Source organism: Anas acuta, chromosome 3 (assembly GCF_963932015.1).
Source record: "Anas acuta chromosome 3, bAnaAcu1.1, whole genome shotgun sequence".
Taxonomy (NCBI): domain Eukaryota; kingdom Metazoa; phylum Chordata; class Aves; order Anseriformes; family Anatidae; genus Anas; species Anas acuta.
In genome coordinates, this window is record NC_088981.1 from 22491927 (window position 1) to 22515628 (window position 23702).

Consider the following 23702-nt stretch of genomic DNA (forward strand, 5'->3'; position numbering starts at 1 on the left):
GACAAAAAGGAGTTGCAGAGCAGTTGAAGTTTGAAATTAAAGAAGCTGACACTGAGAACTGCAAGATGTTTTCATCACAAGTTGGAATGTGCTCTCTTTGCAGTTTGTTGTGTTATATGAGGATTGTGTTTGCTCCACTGCTCCCCATGCAGGCTTGACACAGCCGATAATGCTGTTCTTATACTCTGGAAGCTTGCAAAAAGCAAAAATATAGGTGATCAACCCAGTGCAATGACTGCTCATTGCTCTTTTTTTTTTTTTTTTTTTTTTTTCAAGAAGCTGGTGAATTGGTAAAGATTAAGATACTCTAAACAGCACTGTAGCATTTGAGACACTAAATAGAGTGAAACCTCTTTTGGTATTTACTGATATTTACATACCATGTAATTATTATTATCATTGAATATCCTGATTTCCTTTCTTTGAACATCATGTCTAAACAGGAAAAACTAACCTTCCTGTTTGGAGAATTGTTAGTTTCAAAAGGAATACATTTTTCTCTCTTACTTGCAGCTTTCAAAGATTTTATTTTTAATACAAATGGAAAAGACAAACAATAGGCTATCTTAAAGGAAGGAAAACCGCATGTCTGAAACAAACATCGTCTGCTATGAATAGACAGTTGATAGTCTTTGCGTTGCAAAATAATTCATGTCACACCTATATACTGACTTTTGCATATCAGGAAAGGAAATGTAGATTTATTTTTGGCATCTGTATGTACACAATTCAGAAAGCAAAGGCAAAGTTAGAAAGGGAAGCGAATCCTCCTGTCAATCTCTGTGCAAACAGCAAGAGAGAATCAGAGAGGAGTTGTATTGGCCCAACAGTAATGCCTACAGATACAATACATGGTTGACTAACAAGGCTAAATTTAATATTTCTGGTACTTGCTTGGCATTGAGTGTTCTCTGTGGTTTGTGTCTGTGCTCACAGTGGCCTTCTGGGTAAATCTCAGCTCCTAAACTTTGCTTTTGCAACTTCATTTTGTTGAAAGAGATACTGGTTGAACAGCGTCTGCAGTTCTGCTCCTCTGTGTGGAATCCAGATGGCTGCCAGGAGCAGCACAGTGAAACTAAAGACCAAGATGCTCAGCTTATCTTTACAAGGGACAAAACAGAAAACAGGTAACTAAAAGATGCATGTGCAAAAGTGCTTGTACCCAGAAGCAGAACAACCTGTTTGTCATCCCACAGCTACCTTCTTGGAGACCGACAAACAGCCTAATGAAATAGCCACCATCAGAGACCTTGTAAGAACTACTGTTTTAAGTTTGTCTCTGAAGCTTTCATATTGTCACTTTTTCAGGTCTTTTAGTTGCAGTCGAGGCCAAGATTGATCTGGAAAGCCCAGCCTGTGTCATCTTCACCACCTTCCTTAAGCTGTTCATTAATCAAAGTCTGATTAATTTTCTCACACTTCCCATTTAAATGGAGGTCCTGAAGTACTTGAGTAATTTCTAAAAGCATTAGTTCTTGTATTCATGACTACATGAATTTCCACCTCATTATCATAGAAAAAGTGTTAAAATGTGGTCTTGTAGGGTCAAATACCAGACATTTATAATTGTTTTCTAACCTGTGGTGTTTTGTTTTCTTTTGTTTTGAATATCAGACTCATATAACTCATATAACTGCATGCTTGTTGTTGGCAGCAATATATAGTGCAAAGAAACCTTGCAAATATAGCTAGTGCTAGTGCTAATTCCACTCAATCTGCTTGTTGTATGAGAATTCTGGTTAATCAGGTTTGGATTCCCAGACCCTAAAGATGGATCTTATCATAGGACCATAGAATGGTTTGGGTTAGAAGAGACCTCAAAGATCATCTAGTCCCAATCCTTCTGCCATAGGCAGGGACACCATCTAGTAGGTCAGGTTGCCCACAGCCACATCCAACCTGACCTTGAGTTCCTCAAGGATGCGGCACAAACAGCTTCTCTGGGCAAACTGTTCCAGTACCTCACCACTCTATGAATAAAGAATTTCTTCCTAATGTCTAATCTAAAACCTACCCTCTTTTAGTTTAAAATCATTATTCCTTGTTCTATCAATACACTTCCTGATACAAAGTTTCATGATAAAGAGATTTTGTTCCTTGTCTTATCTTTGCTTGCTTCAAGTTTCCACTTTCCATGGAATGGAAGTACCTTTTTAATGGCAAGATGCTTAGACTGCTATATGTGCCCTTCCTAACTTTGGTGATCTGCCAGATTCACATGTGCCGCTTCTGCTCCACTTGCAGTGTTTTCTCCTCCCACTCCTGCCACTCACTTGTGTATTGCTCCTCATCTCTAAGTATTTTGCCATGTATGGGTCTTGCTTTGTGATTTAACTGGACTGCTGAAATTCACAGTTCCAGTGAGAAGAGAACATGTTAAAGCCATTGTAAAACAATCAGTACCACATGAAATTGAGAAAGTGGTGTACAATAATCTGAAACCCAGATGGTCTCTGGCAGTGGGAAGTAGGAGAGCTGTAATGCTCAGAGAGACTCAGAAGTCAAAAAATGAGCTGAGTTAATGATATTGCCCAAGAAAAAGAAAGGCAGTGTGATTCTGAGCAACGTAAGGATGAGTGTCCCACTCAAGAGAATGAATTCTCTTCTAGTCTTATCTGTAGTAGCATTCTCCACAGCTACTGTACAGCTGTTGGGGTGGGAGCAACAATGGATGCTAACCGTAAATGAACAAGGTGATAGCTCCAGCAGCATGCTGAACAGTGTCTGAGGAGGGATTAGCAAGTGGGATTAGTAAATATAACTGGACAATACTTTGGTAAGCCTAGTGTGCATATTGGATGGGAAGGGAAGCAGAAGCCTGGCTTCACTGGACTCTGACAAGTTTGCTAGCTATAACTCTTGATCCACTGCATTGACTGCTTCCCCAGTTAATGTTTATAATACATGTTGCAATGGTTGAAGCAGGGTCTTACTATCAAATATCTCAGCTGATAGCATGTGGCACTAAGTCACTGTCTGAATATTCCATGTGTTCCTACTGCGAATAAATTCACCAGCTTCCATCCTAATAGCTTATTTTAGAGCCAGTGTCACACTTCACACTCTATTCTGGACACTCTCCAACAACAAGTTAATGTCTTTCACTGGGGAAGGTGAATAAAACCAATGAGAGTATCCTTAACTAAAGAGCCATAAAATTCTAATAGAGCAGTAATGTTCCCGGTGAGCCTTAAGGGAATCTGAGCAATAGCTATGAGGTTGAGGCTCAATGCATGACATTAATTCATCAAACATAGTCATTCTCCATTTTTGTACAGGACACCTTTGTGATTCCTGCTGAGCAGAGCAGTACAAAGTCTGCACAAGCCCTTTCTTGACAATTCCCCAGGCTTTGTCATTTAAGAGGAGGTGATTCCACAGCAGTGGTGATTGAAGTCCTATGATCTATTTGAAGTCATTTTTTTCATTGGATAGGACAGACTGTACCAGCTGGGACGACTGCATTTGTTCTGAGTGTCTCAGGCTTGGGGTGGTTTCACAGTGAGTAAAAAACGAAGTTATTTCAGATTTCTTGAAAATTTCACACTGGAATTATTCATATGCCTATCAACCATTCCACAATCAGGAACGGTTCAGTAGCATGTTCTCCAAAAATCTCTTTACTTCCTTTTGCCAATCCCTTGCACTAGAATTTGCAAGGAGCAGATGGAGGCTGTGCTACTCATGTTTCTAAGATGCCTCTGTGGTATAAGGATGTTTTCCCAGCTGCTCCTAACACAGTTTTACTTTCTTTATGCTTCCAAAATGGTATATATATCATATGGAGGTAAGGGGCAGAACAATGAAATTTCATCCGAAGGTTTCATTACCTTTATGTAAAAAGTCAGAAGACTGAAGTAAATGCGAGTTTGATCTAGCCACCTTCCACCAGTGCCATAAGCAGTAGAGAGTAGCATTTCAAACAAAAAAGCAAAGACTTTGTTAAAGCCATCTTGGCTTTAGTTCCTGCATACATAGGTTAGCTGAAATACGTTTTAAGTACCTGAAGTGATAGGAGTGCCTGGTAAGTACACAATAAGGTCCTTACTGGAGAGGGCTCTCAGTTAACACTTGACCTAAAAAAGTTTTGTGACAGTCATTCAAATATAATTTCTTAAACATGCTTTTAAAATTCCCATCTCTTACACTGTATACAGATCCATCACCTAGACCTGCACGTGATCTTGATTGTACAGATTGATTCCTGCTTTGGCTGTCAGTAGCTTGGTAGCTTTTATTGAATATATATATATAACCTCTGACTGAAGAGAATGTCTTTAAATATTTGCACTGGCTGGGGAAAATAGAAAAAGTTGGATGCTTTCAGAGACCTGTAAGAAATGCACGGAGTGGTGGCTTTCGTTACAGCCCACGGGGTCTCTGGGAAGCCGGGGCTGCCAGTTCTTTTTCTGACTTTGTGCCGCAGCATTTCGCCCCTAATAATGTCAGCAGCTGCAGAGGACCGGAGGCAGGAGGAGTTTAGGACAGCCTGAGCTGTTACCCAAGCCAACAGCGACACCCAGGGCTTCAAAAGCACAGTCCCGTCCCTTTTCCTAATCCCCCTGCCCCATGCGAACAGGAAATTTTCCCAAAGTTTAGCCCTTTTCTGTTCCTGAATGACTACACCGATTGAGAAAAAAGTAATATTTTGCTGTAGCAGTTGTATCAATAGAAATCATGCATATTATTACATTGAGAGTAAATTATATCAGTCACAGGCACTTTGTTAGTTGAAGAGCTGCGTTCTCATGAAGCATATTGTACTTTATTGCTTCTGTGAAAATAGTTAAGATGGTACTATTTGTTTGCAGCTAAGATCAAGACAGCCAGTTTATAAACCAGTCCATTCCTGCTTCTTCGCTACAGTGAAAAATTCACCCAACCCGTACTGAACTTGTTTTGGTAAGCCTTTATTGAACACATGTATAAAATCAGACGAACAATACCTTCAAAGACTGTGTCACAATCAAAAAAACTGGGTGCAGGTTTTATAACAGTGCACAATTGTCATTGTTTTGGCTTGGATAGAGTTAATTTTCTTTGAAGAGGCTTGTATGATGCTGTGCTTTCAATTTTCGATGAAAATAGCGGTGATAACACACTGATGTTTTTAGTTGTTGCAGAGCAGTGCTTGCACAGAGCCGAGAACTTTTCTACTCCTGCTGCCCTGCCAGTGAGGAGGCTGGGGGTGCACAAGGAGACAGGAGGGCATGCAGCCAGGACAGCTGGCCCAAACTGGCCAAAGACACATCCCATACAATATGATCATAGAATCACAGAAAGGCTTGGGCGGGAAAGGACCTCAAAGATTATCCAGTTCCAAACCCCCTGCCATGTGCAGGGACACCTCCCACTAGACCAGGTTGACCAAAGCCCCATCCAGCTTGGCCTTGAGCACCTCCAGGGATGGGGCATTCACAGCTTCTCTGGGCAACCTGTGCCAGGGCCTCACCACCCTCTGAGTATAGAATTTCTTCCTAATATCTAATCTAAATCTCTCTTCTTTTAGTTTGGAATTATTCTCCCTTGTCCTCTCATTATCTGTTTGAGCTAAGAATCACTCTCCATCTTTTTTATAAGCCCCCTTTAAGTACTGAAAGGTTACAATGAAGTCACCTCAGAGCCTTCTCTTCTGTAGGCTGAACACCCCCAGCTCTCTCAGCCTTTCTTCATAGGAGAGGTGCTCTAGCCCTCTGACCATCTTTGTGGCCCTCCTCTGGATCCTCCTCTAACAGCCCCACATCCTTCTTGCATTGCAGGCCCCAGACCTGGATGCAGCACTCCAGGTGGGGCCTCACAAGGGCAGAGCAGAGGGGCACAATCACCTCCCTCAACCTTCTGGCCACTCCTCTGTTGATGCAGCCCAGGATGCAGCTGGCATGAATCCCTGGGCTGCAAGCACACACTGCTGGCTCATGTCGAGCTTTTCATCCACCAGAACCCTCAAGTCCTTCTCTGCAGGGCTGCTCTCAGTGACTTCTTCTCCCAGTCTGTGCTCATGCCTGAGATTGCCCCATCCCAGGTGCAGCACCTTTTCACTTGGACTTGTTTAACTTGGTTCACATGGGCCCAAACCTCAAGCTTGTCCAGGTCTCTTTGGATCACATCCCTTCCTTCTTTGGTATCAATTGCACCACTCAGCTTGGTGTCATCTACAAATTTGCTGCACTCGATCCCACCATCTATTGAACAGTACCAGTCCCCAGGCAGACCCCTGAGGGACATCACTTGTCACCAACCTCCACCTGGACACAGAGCCATTGACCAACACTTCTGAGTGCGACCCTCAAGCCAACTCCTTATCCACTGAATGGTCCACTCATCAAATCCTTCTCTCTCCAATTTGGAGACCAGGATGTCAGGTGGGACTGTGCCAAAGGCTTTAGAGAAGTCCTGGTAGATGACATCAGTCAGTCTTCCCTTGACAACTGATGCAGTCACTCCATTGTAGAAAGCCGCCAGATTGGTCAGGCAGGATTTGCCCTTGATGAAGCCATGCTGACTGTCTCGGATCACCTCTTTGTCTTGCATGTGCCTTGACACTGCTTCCAGGAGGATCTGTGCCATGATCTTGCCAGGTACAGAGGTGAGGCTCACCATATTATGTTCAGCAACAAAAGCTGGGGTAAAGGAGTAAGAATGGGACATTTGGAGTGATGACATTTGTTTTCCCCAGAAACTGTCAGGCGTGATAAGCCCACTTCCTGGAAGTGGCTGAACACCTGCCTGCTGATAGGATGTAGCAAATAAATTCTTGTTTTGTTTTATTTTGCTTGTGTATGTGGCTTTTGCTTTTTCAGGGGGCTTTGTTTCAACCCATGAGTATCACATTTGTACCTTTCCAATTCTCATCCCCAACCCACCTGGGGAGAGTTAGCGAGTGGCTGTGGGATACTTCAGCTGCTTGCTGAGGTTACACCACATTAGTGACAGCTCAGACTTTTATTAAAATGATCCTGAGCAACCTCCTGAAGATACACACCTGAGCAAAACAGTGATAAAATATTTAGAGGGTAAATAGACAATTATGATTCCAGAAAAAACATTTCAATAAGAACCAGAAAAAAAAAAAAAATCTTAGAGTTGATCAGGACACAGGATGTACAGAGAAAAACCCAAATGACACAAAAAAGTTATCTTCATTTTCCACCCACAGAATGTGAAAACTGCCTAGCAGATACTGTACTATTGGCCATATGACTGGTGTACAGCCCCCATGGCTGCTGAGGTAGTTTCTTGTTTGTTTTTCAAGATGGTTTGTTTGGTTTTCCAGGCTTGCTTCAGATCTGTAGGTGATGCTCATTTCTCTCTGCAGGGCTGGAGGCAGCTCAACTGAGAAAGTGCCAGACTGAAACAGCAGCAAATGAAGTAGCCCAATGACTGTAGTTTTACCACCAAACAGAAGTTGTGGAGGGGAAGGGGATGAATGAAATTCTTAAGTTGTACATTGCAGTTGAGAAGCTGTGGATAATTTAATAGAGAACAAATAAATAAGATCTGTGCATCACCAATTTAAAGCATAAAGGTGTAAAACACTAATGCTACTTTGAAATAGGGCATGAAAACTTACTGAGTTGAGAAAGCACAGGAGCAAGTAATCAATAAACCAATGATCACATTAGGCTATACATGAAAACATACGCGGGTCATGTACAGTATAATGGACTCTTTTTTTAGGGGGAAAAAAAAAATGGGCTTCCTCCTCTCACTGAAACAGAGACCTGTAAGTATGTAGCAGTCTGTAAATAGTATTAAGTTGTTTGAAACTAAGCATCCAAAATGTGAGAAATGTGAGGCATTTGTGATTCATTAATTTGTCTGAAAATGGGTGCCATAGTCCATAAAATAATTGCACTTCCTTGTATTTGCTGGTTGCTTTCAAGTTGTTTCTACATTTAGTAGGATTAAAACTGAAACAGTTTTGTTTCTACCTGCTTCTTCATGGAAGAACGAAGCAAAGCTTCTGTTTCTTCCTGCCCTGGCACAGCTAGAAAGAGGGCATCTGGAAAGCCACAACCCATACACTGTCAATGTGAGAGTGTCGCTACAGTCTGCAGCTCTATACCATCGACATTCCTTTGCACTTTTTTTTCCTTCAGAATTTGGTAAGAAAGGTTATTTAAAAACCATTCTATATCTTGATAATCTTCAGGCCATCGCAGATATTGACTCCTTTGTAAATAGATTCGAATTGGTTTGTGCTTCATCAGTTGATACTGAGAAAGTGACCCAACTACTACCATAATGAGGACATCTTTCAGATCACTAAAGTACCTGCTCTGGGCAAAATTAAAGGCTTCCACACACCACCCATCTTTGAGAAACTGTCTGGTCACAATGCAAATTGTTTTTCTGCTGTTCCAAATGGCATCACGAATATTGTTGATATGTTCTTCCCCAGGCATGAAATCTCGTTCCTCAAAGCACAAGGTAAATCTGTTTTTATCAAAATACTGTGAATCCAGGCGCTTTAGCAAAGAATTCTGGACCCATTCAAAATCATTTTTGCTGTAGCACAAATATGCATCATACTTGTATTCACTTGTACCTGCTGCTGGTGGATGTCTGTCTATCAATTGTTTTGTGATAGTTTTATACCAGACAAAACAAATCCCACGACAGCGAGTAAAAATGATGACTGCCATTGAAAACATTAGAAGGGTGGTGGACGTGAAGATGAATACTGAGAATCTGAGTGTCTGCTGGAGTTCATCTTCATCGCAATCATGTGTCAGAAATGATAGTGGTTCCCCTGCCAACATAGGTGGGTACACACAGTACCTGTCAAACTGTGAGCCAGCTAGAGTTACATTGGTTTCATTTAGCCACACTAGTAGGCTCTTTAAAGTACAATCACAGACATAGCTGTTATGTGTTATATCCAGAGTTCTCAAAGACATAAAGACTTCAGGCTCAGGGGAAAAAAGCTGGTTTCCAGACAAGTTTAGGTGTCTTAGGCTTTTTGGAAAAATCCCAGGAGAGAGATGAGACAAGAGGTTGGAAGCCAAATTAAGTCCTTCTAGAGATATTAGGCCACTAAAAATTCCCTGTGGAAGAGCATTAAGGTAGTTGTTGTTCAGAAGTAGAACCTGAAGTTTGGACAGTGGCCTGAACACATCCAGACATGAACCTCTCTCCCACACAAGCTGTAACATGTTTTCTCCTAGATCCATAAAAATTAACTGATTATTTTCTGTAACAGTAACACTTTTCTCACAGTAAGAGAAGCGATTCTGTTTTAAGAAGATATACTGCACACCTGGAACTTGGAAAATAACATACAGGTCACCCAGATCTGCCAACCAATTTCTTTCTAATTCAAGATACGTGGCAGCTATTGCTGTGTCAGATACAGACATTAACTTATTTTCACCTAAAAAGGCATATGTCAGACGTGGAAGGGAAGGGAGTTTTTTAATGGCGTTGTCTCTCAGATTGATTCCTTTCAGATTTACTAATTTACTGAATGATTTTTGACCAATCATGCCAATATGGTTTTGCTGCAAATCAATGTATATTACACTATGTAACCCCTCAAAAGTATAATCATACAACTCACCTAAAAGATTACTTGAGAGATTGAGAAACATTAATTTTCCCAAGCCAAAAAATGCTTGCCTTTGGATCTGATTCACCTTGTTTCTGAAAAGGTTTAGTGATTCCAGATTACCAAGGCTTTTAAAGGTTAATGAATTGAGAGAGAAAATGTAACCATTGGAAATATCAAGCACACGAAGATCACTTTTTGCTAGCCCTGTAAATGTATCATCATCTGGGTTTTTTAAGTTATTGTATCCAAATCCTGAGCCCATTGTATGAAAGCTAAAACTTAAAGTATTGATTGGAGTCCCTTTAATGGCTGTACAGAAATGCTGGACTCTCTCTGTGCTCCAGCCATTATGACTAACGTCCAGTAAGTTAAAGGTAATGTTTCTGAAAGGATTTGGGCATTTGGCCCAGACGGTTTCATTAATCTTATACAAATAAGTATCATGGAGGCTAAAAAATGAAAAGTGTTTTCCTTGGAAGCTGGTAAGATTGCTTTCACACAGTTTGGATATGTCATTGAATTCCAGGTTCACACTTTTCAAGACTGTTAGATTATAAAACAAGGAATGAGGCTGAAGTTTTGTTATTTGGTTTCCTGAAAGATGCAATTTTTCTAATGAGATCAAATCTTGAAAGTAACGCTCCTCCAGGATGGAAGCTCCAAGGTTGTTGTGAAACAGCCGGAGTTCAGTCAAACTTGTCAAGCCCACAAAAGCATCAAGATCCAGCTGAAGAATCTCATTTTGTCCTAAGTCTAAGACACGGAGGTTTGGCAGGTTCCTGAAAGCTTCTTTTCCTATGATAACAGGTGAGACATATTGGCTTCCAATTTCCAAGTGCAACAAATGCTCCAGCAGTGGAAATGAAAATGCATTCACTTCTCTGATATAGTTGAAATTTAGCAAAAACTTCATGGTGTTCTTTGGCACAGGTGGAATAGCTGTGAGGTTGCACGAATTATACATGGCAACTTGGGCTTCTGAATAACATCTAGGTGCAAATATATCTCTAGCTAGTGATATTCCAAAAACAAGTACTAGCTGTTGATGTAACATCATGAATCTGTATGAAAGAAGTGAAAATAGTAAGCATTAATTCTGCTACTGACTATCTGCAATAAGTTGTATAACAGGTTTTTAATAGTAGAATAGAAGACTAATGTCATGCTAAAAATTACTAGTGATTTGGATTTATCCTTTCTTTGAAGTCTAATAAGCATCATCTGATAGTCTCAGAAAACGGATCCTAAAGAGACACGAGCACCTCTGATATGAAAAGTAATTCTCCTGATCTGTATCTTAAGGTCAGCACCAAAACCCCAATAGTTAAGTAACAATGTCTTGGTCTAGCAATTTAATTTGCATCATGAAAGTGACAACACTGGTATATTAGCTTAATTCCTTAATTGGTGATCCAAACAGGTTTAAACAGTTTGGATTACTAAAGTATAAATGCCTAGTCCAGTCATCAGAACAGGGCAGGCCAGTGCTGCCCTCTCCCTCAGCTCTCTCCTTGTGAGGACAATGATGCTATCTGGAGTGTAGGTTGCTCTAACACAGTAGTGCCTAACAGCCATGAAGTTCCTAAAAGGGGAACTTCATTTGGGGCTCCGTAACTCTGAGATTAACCCTGCAATGTGAAATTGTTCTTGAAAGAGTGGTAAAATAGTTTTAGAATAGGCAGGTGCAAGGCTAACAGTGAAGGAAAAGAAAAATGTGGCAGTCTGAAAACAGTGCTGCAAGATGTGAAAAAATGCATTTGCTGAACTTTAAATTGCTAAGTTATTGCAAAAAGGTACATAACATAATTTATGAAACCCGATGGTGAATACGTTTATTAATTTATTCACACACTGGATTTTCCATGCGTTATACCATCTGTCGGCCTGTCTCTCTCAGACATAAATCTCTTCAAAGAAAGGAAAGTCTTTTTTGTTGAGCATGTTACAAAATAAATCAAATTATTAGCACTAAAGTAGTTGTTTGTGTACTGTAGTTAAAAAACAAAACAAAACAAACAATGTTAGCTAAGGTTGCAACCATCTGCCTCTCCTTTTTAAACAGCATTATTTGAACTGATTTACTGACTGACAATCCAATGTAAGATGGGGAAAGAGAGTTGGGCTTTTACCCAGTAATTGAAAAGAGGTAAATCCCATTAATTATTATTATGATTTAAGCACACTGATTCTTTAAAGCACAAGTACAGAACGCTGTGCAGAATTTAAAACTTGAACTAAAAACATCTTATGCTTGTTTCTGTCATACCAAGTGCACAGACTTCTAGGAAATGAGGAAGTATGTCGGTAGAAACCAGTTTGATATTCACATTTCAAATACCAAAGGAAAGACCTAGCCATTTTTATAGACGCCACAAATAAGAATTACAAGGTTATAATAGTACAGTTAAATCTCATTAACTTTGACACAATCTCACAGAACCTAACATTTTTTGTTGATGGTTTCAAAGTCATCAAGTTATACTGAAATTTGAACTTGCAAGCATCTCACCATTACGATGACTAAGATGAGTCCGTAAATTTCCACCTTAAGGGCTCAAATTTCAAGTGGGAAATACACACCCTACAACTTTGTATTTCATGTTTTTATCTTGTCAGTTTTTAAGACAGTTTTGTGGTTTGAGTCAAGACCTTGTTCTTGATTGTGAAAGAGATGATGATAGATGGTGAGGATAGAGTGCTAAATTCCAAAGTTCTGGCATTCAAATTTCATTCTCATTTCGTCTCAGCAAATATTTAGGATTTGCTCCAAATAAAAGCAAATTGTAGGCAATAAGTATCAAAATTATTTTAAGAGATTTTAACTGCATCTATGGGAAATTATCCATAATACTACAAAATAATTATACTTTTTATCCTCTTTTTTGACTTAACATGCATTGTTGAAAGGGGACATTATAAATAGCCAACTCCATAATATTTAAGTTCCTACAAGATATTGTAGGTTATTAAAAGAAGACACAGCTAAACATATAGCAAGCAGATCATTATTTTACAGATGTTTAAATTCCATTCCAGGTATCTGCTCAAATGCTATAGCTTTTTTGTTTGTTTGTTTGTTTTGTTTTGTTTGTTTGTTTTGTTTTGTTTGTTTGTGTTGTTTTGTTTTGAGTTTTGGCAAAGTCATAACATTAGCAAAACTGATGACAGATAGAAAGTACTTTGGAAGTCAACATTTAATATAAATGTATACCAACTTACCACAAGAAAAAGCTCAAAAAGTTTAGAGTGGAGCTATGAGAACACATTGTTTATTATTTTTAAATTAAAAAATCTATCTTGATTTTTACTATCAGAAAATAATTATAAAAAAAGGTAAAATATTTTTAACCACCTCTGCTTTTACATTTTATCTGCTTCTCTATGTTATTGTAAGTTAAAAATCTCTATCAGTCTCTTAACAGTCCTAATACTTCACCTCAGCTCAGGTTTGGTGACAAGGAAGGTTTCATTTGTAAACTGTTTGCTCCCTCAATGTTTTCTGCAAAGGCTACTACTTTTTCCCCACAGATCTGGGCTCTTCATGAGGAAGAGCAGGATGCTAGCAGCATAATGCCTGTTACTGTGCTTGTGAAGACAGCAACAATTTTTAATTTAATAGAATCTCCCTATCTAGTACTTTGTACAACCCTTCACCATTAGGTACTTTAATAGCAATAATATAGGTACATTAGTACCTACAACCTTTTGGGAAGAGTATTTTTCCTACAAAATGGCCATCATCCCATTCAGTTATATGCATGTTCCTGGAGATGAAGGATTGTATAAATGCTTAATTTGTTATTGAAAAATGGAGCAATGAAGTTTAGAGAACAAGAGCTCTGCATGTGGGGTTTTGTTTCTTTCTACTTCAGTGATGTCAGAAGGGGTAAGCAGTAAAGGGGAAAGAGAAAAGTAGCAGGAGGAAGAGGAAGAAAAAACACAGCAAATGCTTTGGGGGTGGAAAGTCCTTAGCAGGTAAGTTTCTAAGCAATGAAAAGAACTTTTACAATACAAGGTGAATCTAGATCTAAAAGCAGCAAGCAAATGCACACAGAATGCAAATATTGTAGTTTGTGTCTTGGACTCCCTAGGAAGTGTGCATCTGGATCAGTGAAGGCAGATTCAGCTGCTTAGAGTAGTCTGGAACTGACTTATAACATTGCACTACCTTTTTAAAAAAAAACTAATTTTTGTTACCATGGTTTTAAATCACCCAGAAACCTTCCCTAGCACAGCAAAAAAGGAAGGGAATTGACAGTACCTGAGAGTGGATGTTGTAGTGCTGCCTGTCCTTCTCAGCACAGCTGTGTACATCTTAGGACATCGACAGAAGCGGTCAGTGAGCAGGGCCTGCAGTATAGCTGAAAAGAGGAACTAAGACTGTCAACTTTTTCATGTACAGAAGTCAGGAAGAAGTTAAAATAAAAGCTATTCCATGGAGAGTTGCAAAGCACTCGCCATTTCCCCTTCCCTGTCCCCAGCAAAAATGCATTGAGTCTACATAAATAAAGAATGGGTTACGTACCCTATTTTTCTCCTTGTTGATGGCTGAGAATGTTCACTTGCTATTTAAAAAGTGATACGAAAGGAAAATTTCAGTCTCCGAAGTGGTTTTGCACAGCTTTTAGTAGCATGCTTACTCTCCTCAGCAGCACCTCCTGTTTCTGCCACATAACCTAGGTCAAATATGAACCAGCACAAGCTGGCTCAACTGATCGGCACTCGTGTACTCATGAAAATAATCAGCTGACCTAAATAGTTTTGCATTTTCAGCCAGAGCTTTTGGGGAACAAAACATCAGAAGTGCTGGCTAACTGGACAGGCTCTAGAGAACTGTTTGATACAATTAACAACAAGCTTTAAAGAGTTTAAGATTTTTTTCAGTAACTCATTGCAGTGACCCTGATATCCTCCTATGGAGGATTTCCCTAGATGATGACTCAGTCAGTGAGAGGAGTTGTGTTGCCCACCACAAGAACAGACTGTCTGAAGTAATTCTATACAGATGAAGTCTTGTGACCAAGAATACTCGTAATTTAGGTCTGTGGGATGTGGTCAGCAGATAAAGACTAGACAGAGGTAAAGCTGGTAAATTTTTATTTAACTGCACGCACACACACACACAAGAAGGATGCAAATTGTTTGCTCATGCTAACTTTCACAAAAACATCTAGGCCATTTTCTGTAGGCCACTGGATGACAGGTGAGTGTTGTGTATATATAATAAGGGTACCAATAAAGTGCTCCATGAAGGCTCCCCCAAGGATATAAAGCTGTTGTCTTTTCACATCGGTCTCCAGAGGGTCTGTAACTGCTGTGCAAGGCTCCTCACCCTGAGATGCACCTGTGCAATGGCTGCACGTACCGGGAGTAGCAGAAGGACATGGTGGTGCTGTGCAGGTTGACTAGCTGAAGAAAAGGCCTTTTGGATCAGATTTTGGGGGACTTGGCTGCCTGTATGCTACTAAGTTCACGTGAACAGAAAAATTTGCTTTTCCCAATCTCATTCTTCAATTCCTGGTCCCTTCCTGCCATACAAATGAAAGAGCCTCTCTGTTCTGTTATACCTCTGTATCCAGTCATGCCACAATTCCACAAAGAGAGTCATTTCTGCTTCTCAGAGAAGTGCAGAACAAGTTAAATATCCTTATCTAATATTCTTACATGATTTTCTTCACTCATGGCGACACTTACGGACATCTTTCTAAGAGACTGGTTATACATACTAAATGTGAAGGACTATCTGTATTTTTTAATTGGTAAAATTTCTCAGAACCTTCAAAAGACCTTCAAAGAGCACCCTCTTTCTTTTAATCTCATGGTAAGCCTGCTGAAAAGGAGTTTGTGTACAATACTTACCTAGGCCATAATAGAGATCTTAAAAAATAAAAACCAGTAAGCCTTTGTTCTTAGATTGACCAGATAAAGGACAACTGGTACTGTGAAAATATGTATCGTTGCTGTTATCCAATTAGATCAAATCTACCCACTGAAACAAAAATAAATAAATAAATCCCCAAGCTTTTGTCCAGGCTCTAAGCCATCCCAATATATGCATTTGTGCGCATAAAAACTGTGCAATGTAAACAAACCCTACATATGGGACCTGTCTAGTCAATTACAACCTAAAAAAAAAATAATTCATTAGATGATTAATGAATGTGCACCTTTGAAGCCCCTGAGCCTCTCCCTTAAGCTGCTAGGACACTAAACTCAAATACAGCATTTTCCAACTTAAAATCAGAGAGCATATTATAAGGCAAGTGAGTACTGAGACAGTTCTTTTCACAGGTGGGGGACCTAAGGCAAGAAGGCATTATGTGATCTGACAGAGCAGAAGGGCCATAAAAACCAGCCACTGGTTTGGGTAATCAGAAGCTACATATTGGATGTAATTATCTAGATCCTATTCATCATTTAGATTCATTTTGATACCTCCTCAGATTATATGATGAGATGCAGGCATGCACACTTCAGAGAGCGTGATTCCTCTATTCTTCTTCTGCTATTACAGTTCTTTAAAACAATGTGGTCTCCAGAAGGACAGGGGAAAAAATTGAACATACAGACTAAAGCATGCTCTGCTCCATTTCTCTGGGGGACAGGAGCAAACCAGATAGACAGAAGAGGGGGTGCTGCAGCCCCAGACTCCAGCTTCTGGAGCTGTTTTGAGTGTCTCCCTCCTGAGCAGAGGCAGCCTGCTTTTCTGTGCTTGAGCAGCCAGCTGGGTGGTTATTGCAGCGAAGGGACCCAGTGCTGGGCACTGGCCCATCTGTCAACCCCAGGCAGCCCAGGCTGCTCTGTCACCGTGTCTGATGGGGGATGACGAAGGCAGAGAGAGCCTCAAATAGCCTTGAGAAGAGGACCAGCAAGGCTTCTTACTCTCTTCCAGGTTGCAAAGAAATGAACTTCTCAAGGCTGCAATGAGGACAGTGAAGATTCCTGTTTTTTCAACTCACTGCTATGGTTGCTTCCCAGCAGGGACGCTTGCTCACTTGCACAAAGTGCTTGTGCTCAAGAATTCTTGTCTCATACCCTGAGTCCATCTTGACTTCTTTTTCTTTGAAAGTTAACATGTGATAGCTGCCGGGTCTAGACTAGAAGCCACTCCAGTGAAGCAGCGTTTCCCTTGAGAAACCAAGAAAAGTAGCTACTGTTTTGGGCTGTGTTTCTCACACAGAGGATTTAGCTCAGGGACAAAAGGGCCTTTTTCTTTCTTTTCTTTTTTTTGTTTTGTTTTGTGTGTGTGTGTGTGTGTGTGTGTGTGTGTGTGTGTGTGTGTGTGTGCACGCTTGCAGGATAATTAGAAGCAGCCAAATTTAAAACTCTCTCCTGGAAAACATCAAAGAGATCATAGGAAGTAACTATCAGGAATGACAGCTGAGTTGGAGGTTGCAATTTTAAACTTACAGGAGGCCAGCTTTCAGAGAATTGACAGAAAACCTTGGGGAAGGGGCAGTGAATGGAGAAGCAGCATTCAGACTAAATCCTAGGATCACAAGCAGAATTTGGTATAGCCTTATCTACAAAACTAATCTTTTTATAAAGCCAAGCAGCACTGTCACGCCAATGAAATTGTGGCCAAGCATAAAACAGCAGTAAGTAGCTGAAGTCAGCAAACATGACTAAATGGCCACTTGGAAGGGAAATGGCACAGTAGCCACTCTGTCACTCCTGGGACCCAATCTGGACGGAGTATTTATTAAGGAAGTTTTAGAAGAGTGTGGAGACAGGTGTTGATAGCAGATAACAAAGATTTTTGCTTTCGCAACTATGTTTTAAAAAAGCAACCGAAAGATAACAAGCTGCAAATGGCCAGTGACAAAAGAACCACGACCGTCTTGAGAGGCAGACAACTGCTCTGCCCAGCATTTCAGTGAAGTTAAAAACCTCCTCCCCTCTTTCCTGGAATTGGGATGTTGAAATGATACCTCTGAATTTCTTTGCAATAGGTCTTAGATTAGAATAGATTTGAGTTAGCTCCAACTCATCGGTGGAGCTAACTCAAATCTCAAATCATACACCGCACCACCAACCCTTCCTGTAGTACAAATACCTACCTATTAACTGTGAGCACTGGTTAGTTTCATCCGGAGGCACTCTCCTCCTCTTCTGTTACTGCTCTTACACCTCAGTGAATAACATCCAAGATTCATTGAAGACATGTTTCTGTCTAATGGGGGGGATGCTCTGCACAGAGGCCGAGGGAAGGGGGGAAGAGATCCGACCTCAGCACATTTCGCACAGCCTGACGACACAAATGCTCACCCAGAAGGCCTGGAGACTTTTCTTGCCCTTCCTGTTACATGTAAGCTAGTTTCTGCTTCTTCCTGTCTCAATCAGCTTCTGGAAGTTCTTGCACAATGACATAGCTTAAAAAAGAAGCCGGAGAATGGCAAAAAGCCTGTTGCCAGTCAGGAGGAAGGAAGGCAGCCGTCCTCAGGCAGAGGACAGAGCTGCGTGAACTCTCCCATGCCCTGGCTGAATACTCCTAGCAATAAGGCACGGAGCGTACACACAGTGTGCGGTGACAGCTGAGCATCGATCGCATTTTAAACCAAATCGGCAGCCACTGCCTCATTTTGGACAGCCACAGCTAGAGGTGTGCATCAAAGCGCTGCAGAAGGGGGCTCCGAGCTGGGCGCCCGGCTCGGCTCTGCTCGGCGCCCCCCTGCCTGCGGCTGAGCCTCCCCTAGAGAGGACCCCCGCGGCCCCCAGCTGCCCCCACTCACCTCCACCTCCACCTCCACCTCCACCTCCTCCGTCCCGTCCCGGGCACGGCGGGGGCTGCGAGCAGGGGCAGAGCCGGGAGCCCAGCGCCGGCCGTGCCCAGCACTGGCAGGGCAGCAGCAGCGGGGGCCGGGGGTGTCGAAACCCAAAAGAGAGGAGAAAGACATCCAGGAGAAGCCGGGAGGAATTAAGCACCGGCAGGTGAATTAGGTCCAAGGGTGGGAGTCCCGACTGGCTTCCTGCGGGCGGCCGCTAGGTGTCGGGAAGGGGATCCGGCTTCGCCCGGCTTCTTCCGAAGCAGCAGTTTCATGCATAAAAGGCGATCCCACCGCCTCACCTCAGTCTACACAGCGCAAGCTGCTTGGTGCCTGAGCTGTTCCAGCTGATCTGCCGGTAGAAGGACCCCCACAGCCCCGTCTCTTACCTCCAGCACTGCTTGCCCTGCGATGTGCGCTGCCTCCAAGCAAAGCCTGCTGCAAGCCGCTGACCCTCTGCTCGCAGGCTTCGCCCATTTCCGACGGTCAGCCTGTTCTGCCTCCTTCATTGCTTTACACGAAGCTGATTTATGCGCCTGTTACGGTAATTCGTGAAGAGGAATGCAAACAACAGGAATGAAAAGAGGTCTAAAAAAAGAAATGGCGTTTTTATTACTTATTTAGATACGCAGTAATTTAAGTTTTTATTTTTCACTTAAAGACATCTGGAAATTGATGCTCTTTGTAAAAGTGCTTGTTTCTTAAGTTTTTCACTGGCCCAGCCAACTAACTTTTTAGCACACTGCTGCCTGGCCATACCCGCAGCTGTGAGCTGGGGATTTAGTTGCATTGCATGGGAGAAATAGGTTCCTAAAACAGTGGATATACACATTACATCACGTTAACCAAAGCATGACCTAATCTCGATAGTTAGAAGTGTGGAACCAAGGGTCATGTCTTAAGATTCACCTGTTAAATTAAACGAGTCTCACCTCTGTTGGGGTTTGCACAACTCTAAACCTGTTTTAGAGATGAATGTCTAAGACAGCCTACACACACAGCTTCCAGCAAGTCATAGTACTCCTCGCCTACACCTACACTCCATGACTACCTCACTCCTTCCAGAGCCTCTCTTCTACTAGGATCTGAATGCTGCTTCTGTCCCTGATGTGCCATGATGTCCCATCAGATCATAGGGTATCTAGATAGGAAGTTCTCCCTCTGTACAGACGAAGCTGTTCTGCTTTATGTGGAATTGATTGGGCCAGAAATTATACCAAAGTGCCTGTCTTCTTGCTGCTCTTTTTCGTTTGTTCGTTTTTACTCACTATTTCTAATATTTATGTCACTTTTGTATTGGGTACTTATGAGTAATAATACATATACATATTTTAATTTAATCAGTGCAGCTCTTTGGTTGCCTGTGATCTATTCTACTTGTTAAATCAGGTGAGAGACTGCAACACACCCAGGCACTGAAGCAATAGCTCAAAGGCCACTGAAAACAGGACTTGTGTCTCTGGAGATAAGTAATTTTGCTAAACTTGGAATAATTTAAATGAAACACAGGGAATCAGACAAAGCCAAATAAATCAGTTTAGGAAAAGTCCTATGAAATTCTGTCAGATCACATGGGATATTAAAAAAGCATCTGTTTTGTGCAAATTTTCAGTGTGAGGAAATGGTTGAGATACTTATGCCAAAATACATAATGCTAATTTTCTATTCAGTCCTACTTTTCTCTCTCATAATTGTATAGATGGAACTGGGTGCCTGAAGTTCTGTGTATTTTCAGTACTGATCTATGCCGTAATTAACAGGAAAAGGCAGTAAGGATGTAGTTAAGTCTCTTGTCTACCCAGCCAGCCACCACAACATTTCTTTGCAGGTGGTGACAGTAAGACCCAGTGACAGGATTTAGTCATGTTTGCACATACCTCACCCTGTTTCTTGTGTGGATACTTTGCTTATCATTGCCTTGCTGTAGCTTGGATGTGTAGTCTTTGAGCATCTTTTATTTAATATATTTTGTACGTTTCAGCACAGAAGCTTCTCGCATAGTGGCATAGTATTCAGTGCTGTTTGTTGTACAGTCAGTTCCTGCTAACAAGTAGTCACAAATTTTTCACTTTGTGAAAGTTCTTGCCAAGGTTTGGTTGAAAATCCAACCTAGGACATTTTTAGGTTGATGCATTGACTTGGATTTATCACTGAACTATGTTCACAGACTATTGTTACAAGTGAAATCTTGCTTCTGGATTAAATCCTTCTGATCCTATTATTAAAAAACTCAGAGTTTAAAATGTGTAAATCACACGACTGTGTAAAAGATGCCAGTATATTCAGCTCCTATGCCTGTATAAGTCAGAGTAAAGAAACAGCTAAATTGTCTGTTAAAGCAGCCTGTTACTTTCTCATAGTCCCCTTCCCACCCCTCCCCCCCCCCCAACACACACCGTATTTTCCATAGCTCTGTGCTGACATCTTTAAATGCCTTCATCCGTAGAGGAATGAAATTCGTAATGATACAGATGAAGGTGTTGTGTTTTGTTGACAAAAGGAACACCTACACAACCATGTCATATTGTTCAGATGCTTGCAAGAAATGGTTGAAGCTAAAACAAAAATTGTCTTTCTGCTGCTGTATCTATGTATGGATACGTTTCCAGCTCCTCCTTTGTGTTATGCAAGCCACATACACGTGGTGAGCTAGATGCCTAGTAGGCAGGTTTATGTGCAAATACCACTGCCTGCAGTTCTGCTGAGCTCAAGTCAGACACTTCTGAACTCTCTGACTGAGATCCCATTGGCACCATAACGGATTAGGAAAGATGTAAAAAGAAAAGATGTTCTCTCCACTGTGCACATGAAAACACCAAAAATACAAGTAATTACTTACAAAATTTCACTGTGTCCTAGATAGTTGCAACTTCTTGACCTTAAGTACTGAGATACTTAATTTTAAGGATATTAGTAATTTCAGGAAAATACCTTATATGAAAGTTCATTTATGAAATCCAGTAAAAGCTTTAACAGATTTTGTAACAAATAGACGTTTGTTTCATATTTTGGTAAGGACTTCAACAGGTCAATAGGTTGTTTATTGTTATGGTTTATTACCAACTATGATGTCTTCTGTGGTTGTGCTTGTAACATTTCCAGTGTATACCACTCCGGGTTCAACATGCTAATAAAATGTATTAATAGTGTACAATCTTTATAAGCCATCCTAAACAGCAACTGTGTTTTAAACTGTATTGAAGTAAGATCCAGAGGTGTTCTCCCTTAAATTTAATGGAGTGGATCTAATACTGAAAAAATGTGGCCCTTCTGTGTGCTGGTTATGCAAACGACATTTGCCAATTGTAATGAAGTCAGGCAATGAAATTCTAAGAGCCACAGAAGGTTATGTACGGTGAATGACTAATGCCTTCTAAATTAAGGTCTATAATTGTACTCCAGTGATTAATGCATTAAATTAGTGATTTCTTATGTGTAAGACTCTTATCAAATGTATTTCTTATTGTACCTCTGGGCTCTCCTCTAATGTATAATATGCAGGTGAAATACATGATCATTTCCCACAGGTTTCTTCTAAAGCAGTCTTCCACCCACACAAGATCAACACTGTAATAAAGTCGTTATTTCTGGATACTCGCATTTACATACCTTGCATAGATAATTAGATTAAGCCTCTTTGCCTTATGAGTCTCAGTTAGGATTATCATGTTAAATACCAAGAATTATTTGATTTTTGTCTTCCACCTGGATTTCACAACAAACAGCCAACTCTGTGATCTTAGTAAACCTCCAGCTTTTTTTTTTTTTTTTTTTTTTTAAAGAAAAAAAAAAGCCAAAGCGTGGGCTGTTTTGAGTATTTGGGAAATTATTAAAGTGTTTTAGAAAGCTTTTATCAAAGCAGTGAACTGAACAGTTTATCCACAGAATGGATAGAATAAGACAAGATACATTTCTACATGTAGAAAGATAATTATGCTCCATTTGTGCATACAGAAGGATCCAAAATGAGCCCCTACAAATGCTTTTTTTCAGTTGTAGGTATCACTGATTTTGATCTGATGTTGGTGAGTTCCATTCTTAGTGAGACTGAAGACTTCAGAGAAGAAGGTTTTTGTATTTATGTGCCTTTATAGTCTTGGCTACCACTGAGTTCAATCCCAAGTATGACTATGTTAATATAAGCAAAGAAGAAAAAGGAAAGGCCAATAAAGTTTGATCGATTTATAAAAGTGCTCTACCAGTCATGACATTATAATAATTCAACATATTACACTTTAGCTTAAAAATTCGGGTATTTTCATTTTAACACACGTTGAAAAGTGGAAGCAGACCAAAGTTTTATCTGTTTAAACTAGTATGGTCAGATCTTGGTAAAACAGCTCGGAGGTGTGCTTACCATGCTTTGAATTCTGAAAAATAGCACAAAAACGATAGAAAAGGATAGTGATTTGAAAACGATTCTGCCACCTGATGCTCTCAAAGGTCTGTGTAGATTGTAAGAGGAAAAATGTAGTGTCTAGCCTGCAAACTATACAGCCCACATGGTCTGACCTCCACAGTTGTACAGGGCACATCCCTATTCTGAGCACTGCTGCCAGGCCAGACAGATGTAGCTGTAACTTCCACCTCTGGCCACACAGAATAGGAGACCTTCATTCAGGCAATGCCTGCCAGCCAGACATTATCCTGTTCCCCCTTTTCTGCAATAAACAAATAAATAAATAAATGTATAATATAAAAGCTGTTTTTATACTAATCTAAATGCCTGTCAGACTTTGTGACTGTACTAAATTGGTCTGTGATGACTTTTCTGTTACTGAATTATCCAGCGTTTGTATGTGAGCGTACATATGCACATGATCATGCAAGCTCTGGTCTCTACCCACAGAAATGCCCCAGGAATCACACAGTGCATGCAGCATCAGGTAAAACAGCTGTTAAAGTGAGAGGCCCAAAAATAATTCCTGCAGTGTTAACAAAAAGGGAACATAAAGGTAAAACAAAATCCACTGCTAACACCAAAAGAAATGTCCCATGAAATTGAAAATTGCACATGCTGACAATATGCCAAGTTTCTGCATGTAACTAGGATTTAAAAGTTGGCACCTCCAAGAAAGCCTTGTGAATCCTCTTGCACTCAAGACATCTATCATTTAACTTCAGCATATTCAACTGGGATGGCTGCATTGCTCCGTTCTGACTGCTTTTCCAAATGTGAAAATGACAGCTGAATTGCCACATGTCATGATGTGCCATTCAAAAACACAAGGGCTAAGGAGAGCATCAGAAAAAGCACAGGAAATCACTTTTTACACTTCCAGGAACACTGTTCTTTCCAGGATCTTCAAAGTGGTTTTTAGCAAAGTACATCATATCCTAGATAAAAGGGCCAAAGCATTTTTTTCACACGGAATGATGTCTGCAGG

The 23702-nt window shown here is 40.7% G+C and overlaps 1 protein-coding gene across 7 annotated transcripts in view; it reads right to left on the reverse strand.

Annotated features, from left to right (window-relative positions):
- Positions 1 to 4889: 4889 nt before the first annotated feature.
- TLR5 (toll like receptor 5) overlaps positions 4890 to 23702 on the reverse strand; it is a 29769-nt gene continuing 10956 nt past the window's right edge. The window contains exons 1-3 of one of the 7 annotated variants that reach the window (XM_068676075.1): positions 18705 to 19044; positions 13812 to 13911; positions 4890 to 10611 (exon numbers count right to left, since the gene is read on the reverse strand). In XM_068676075.1, coding sequence (XP_068532176.1) covers positions 8028 to 10611; positions 13812 to 13911; positions 18705 to 18792 — 2772 coding nt within the window. In that variant the 5' untranslated portion in view covers positions 18793 to 19044 and the 3' untranslated portion in view covers positions 4890 to 8027. The other 6 variants (XM_068676081.1, XM_068676080.1, XM_068676079.1 and 3 more) reach the window with 6 other exon arrangements.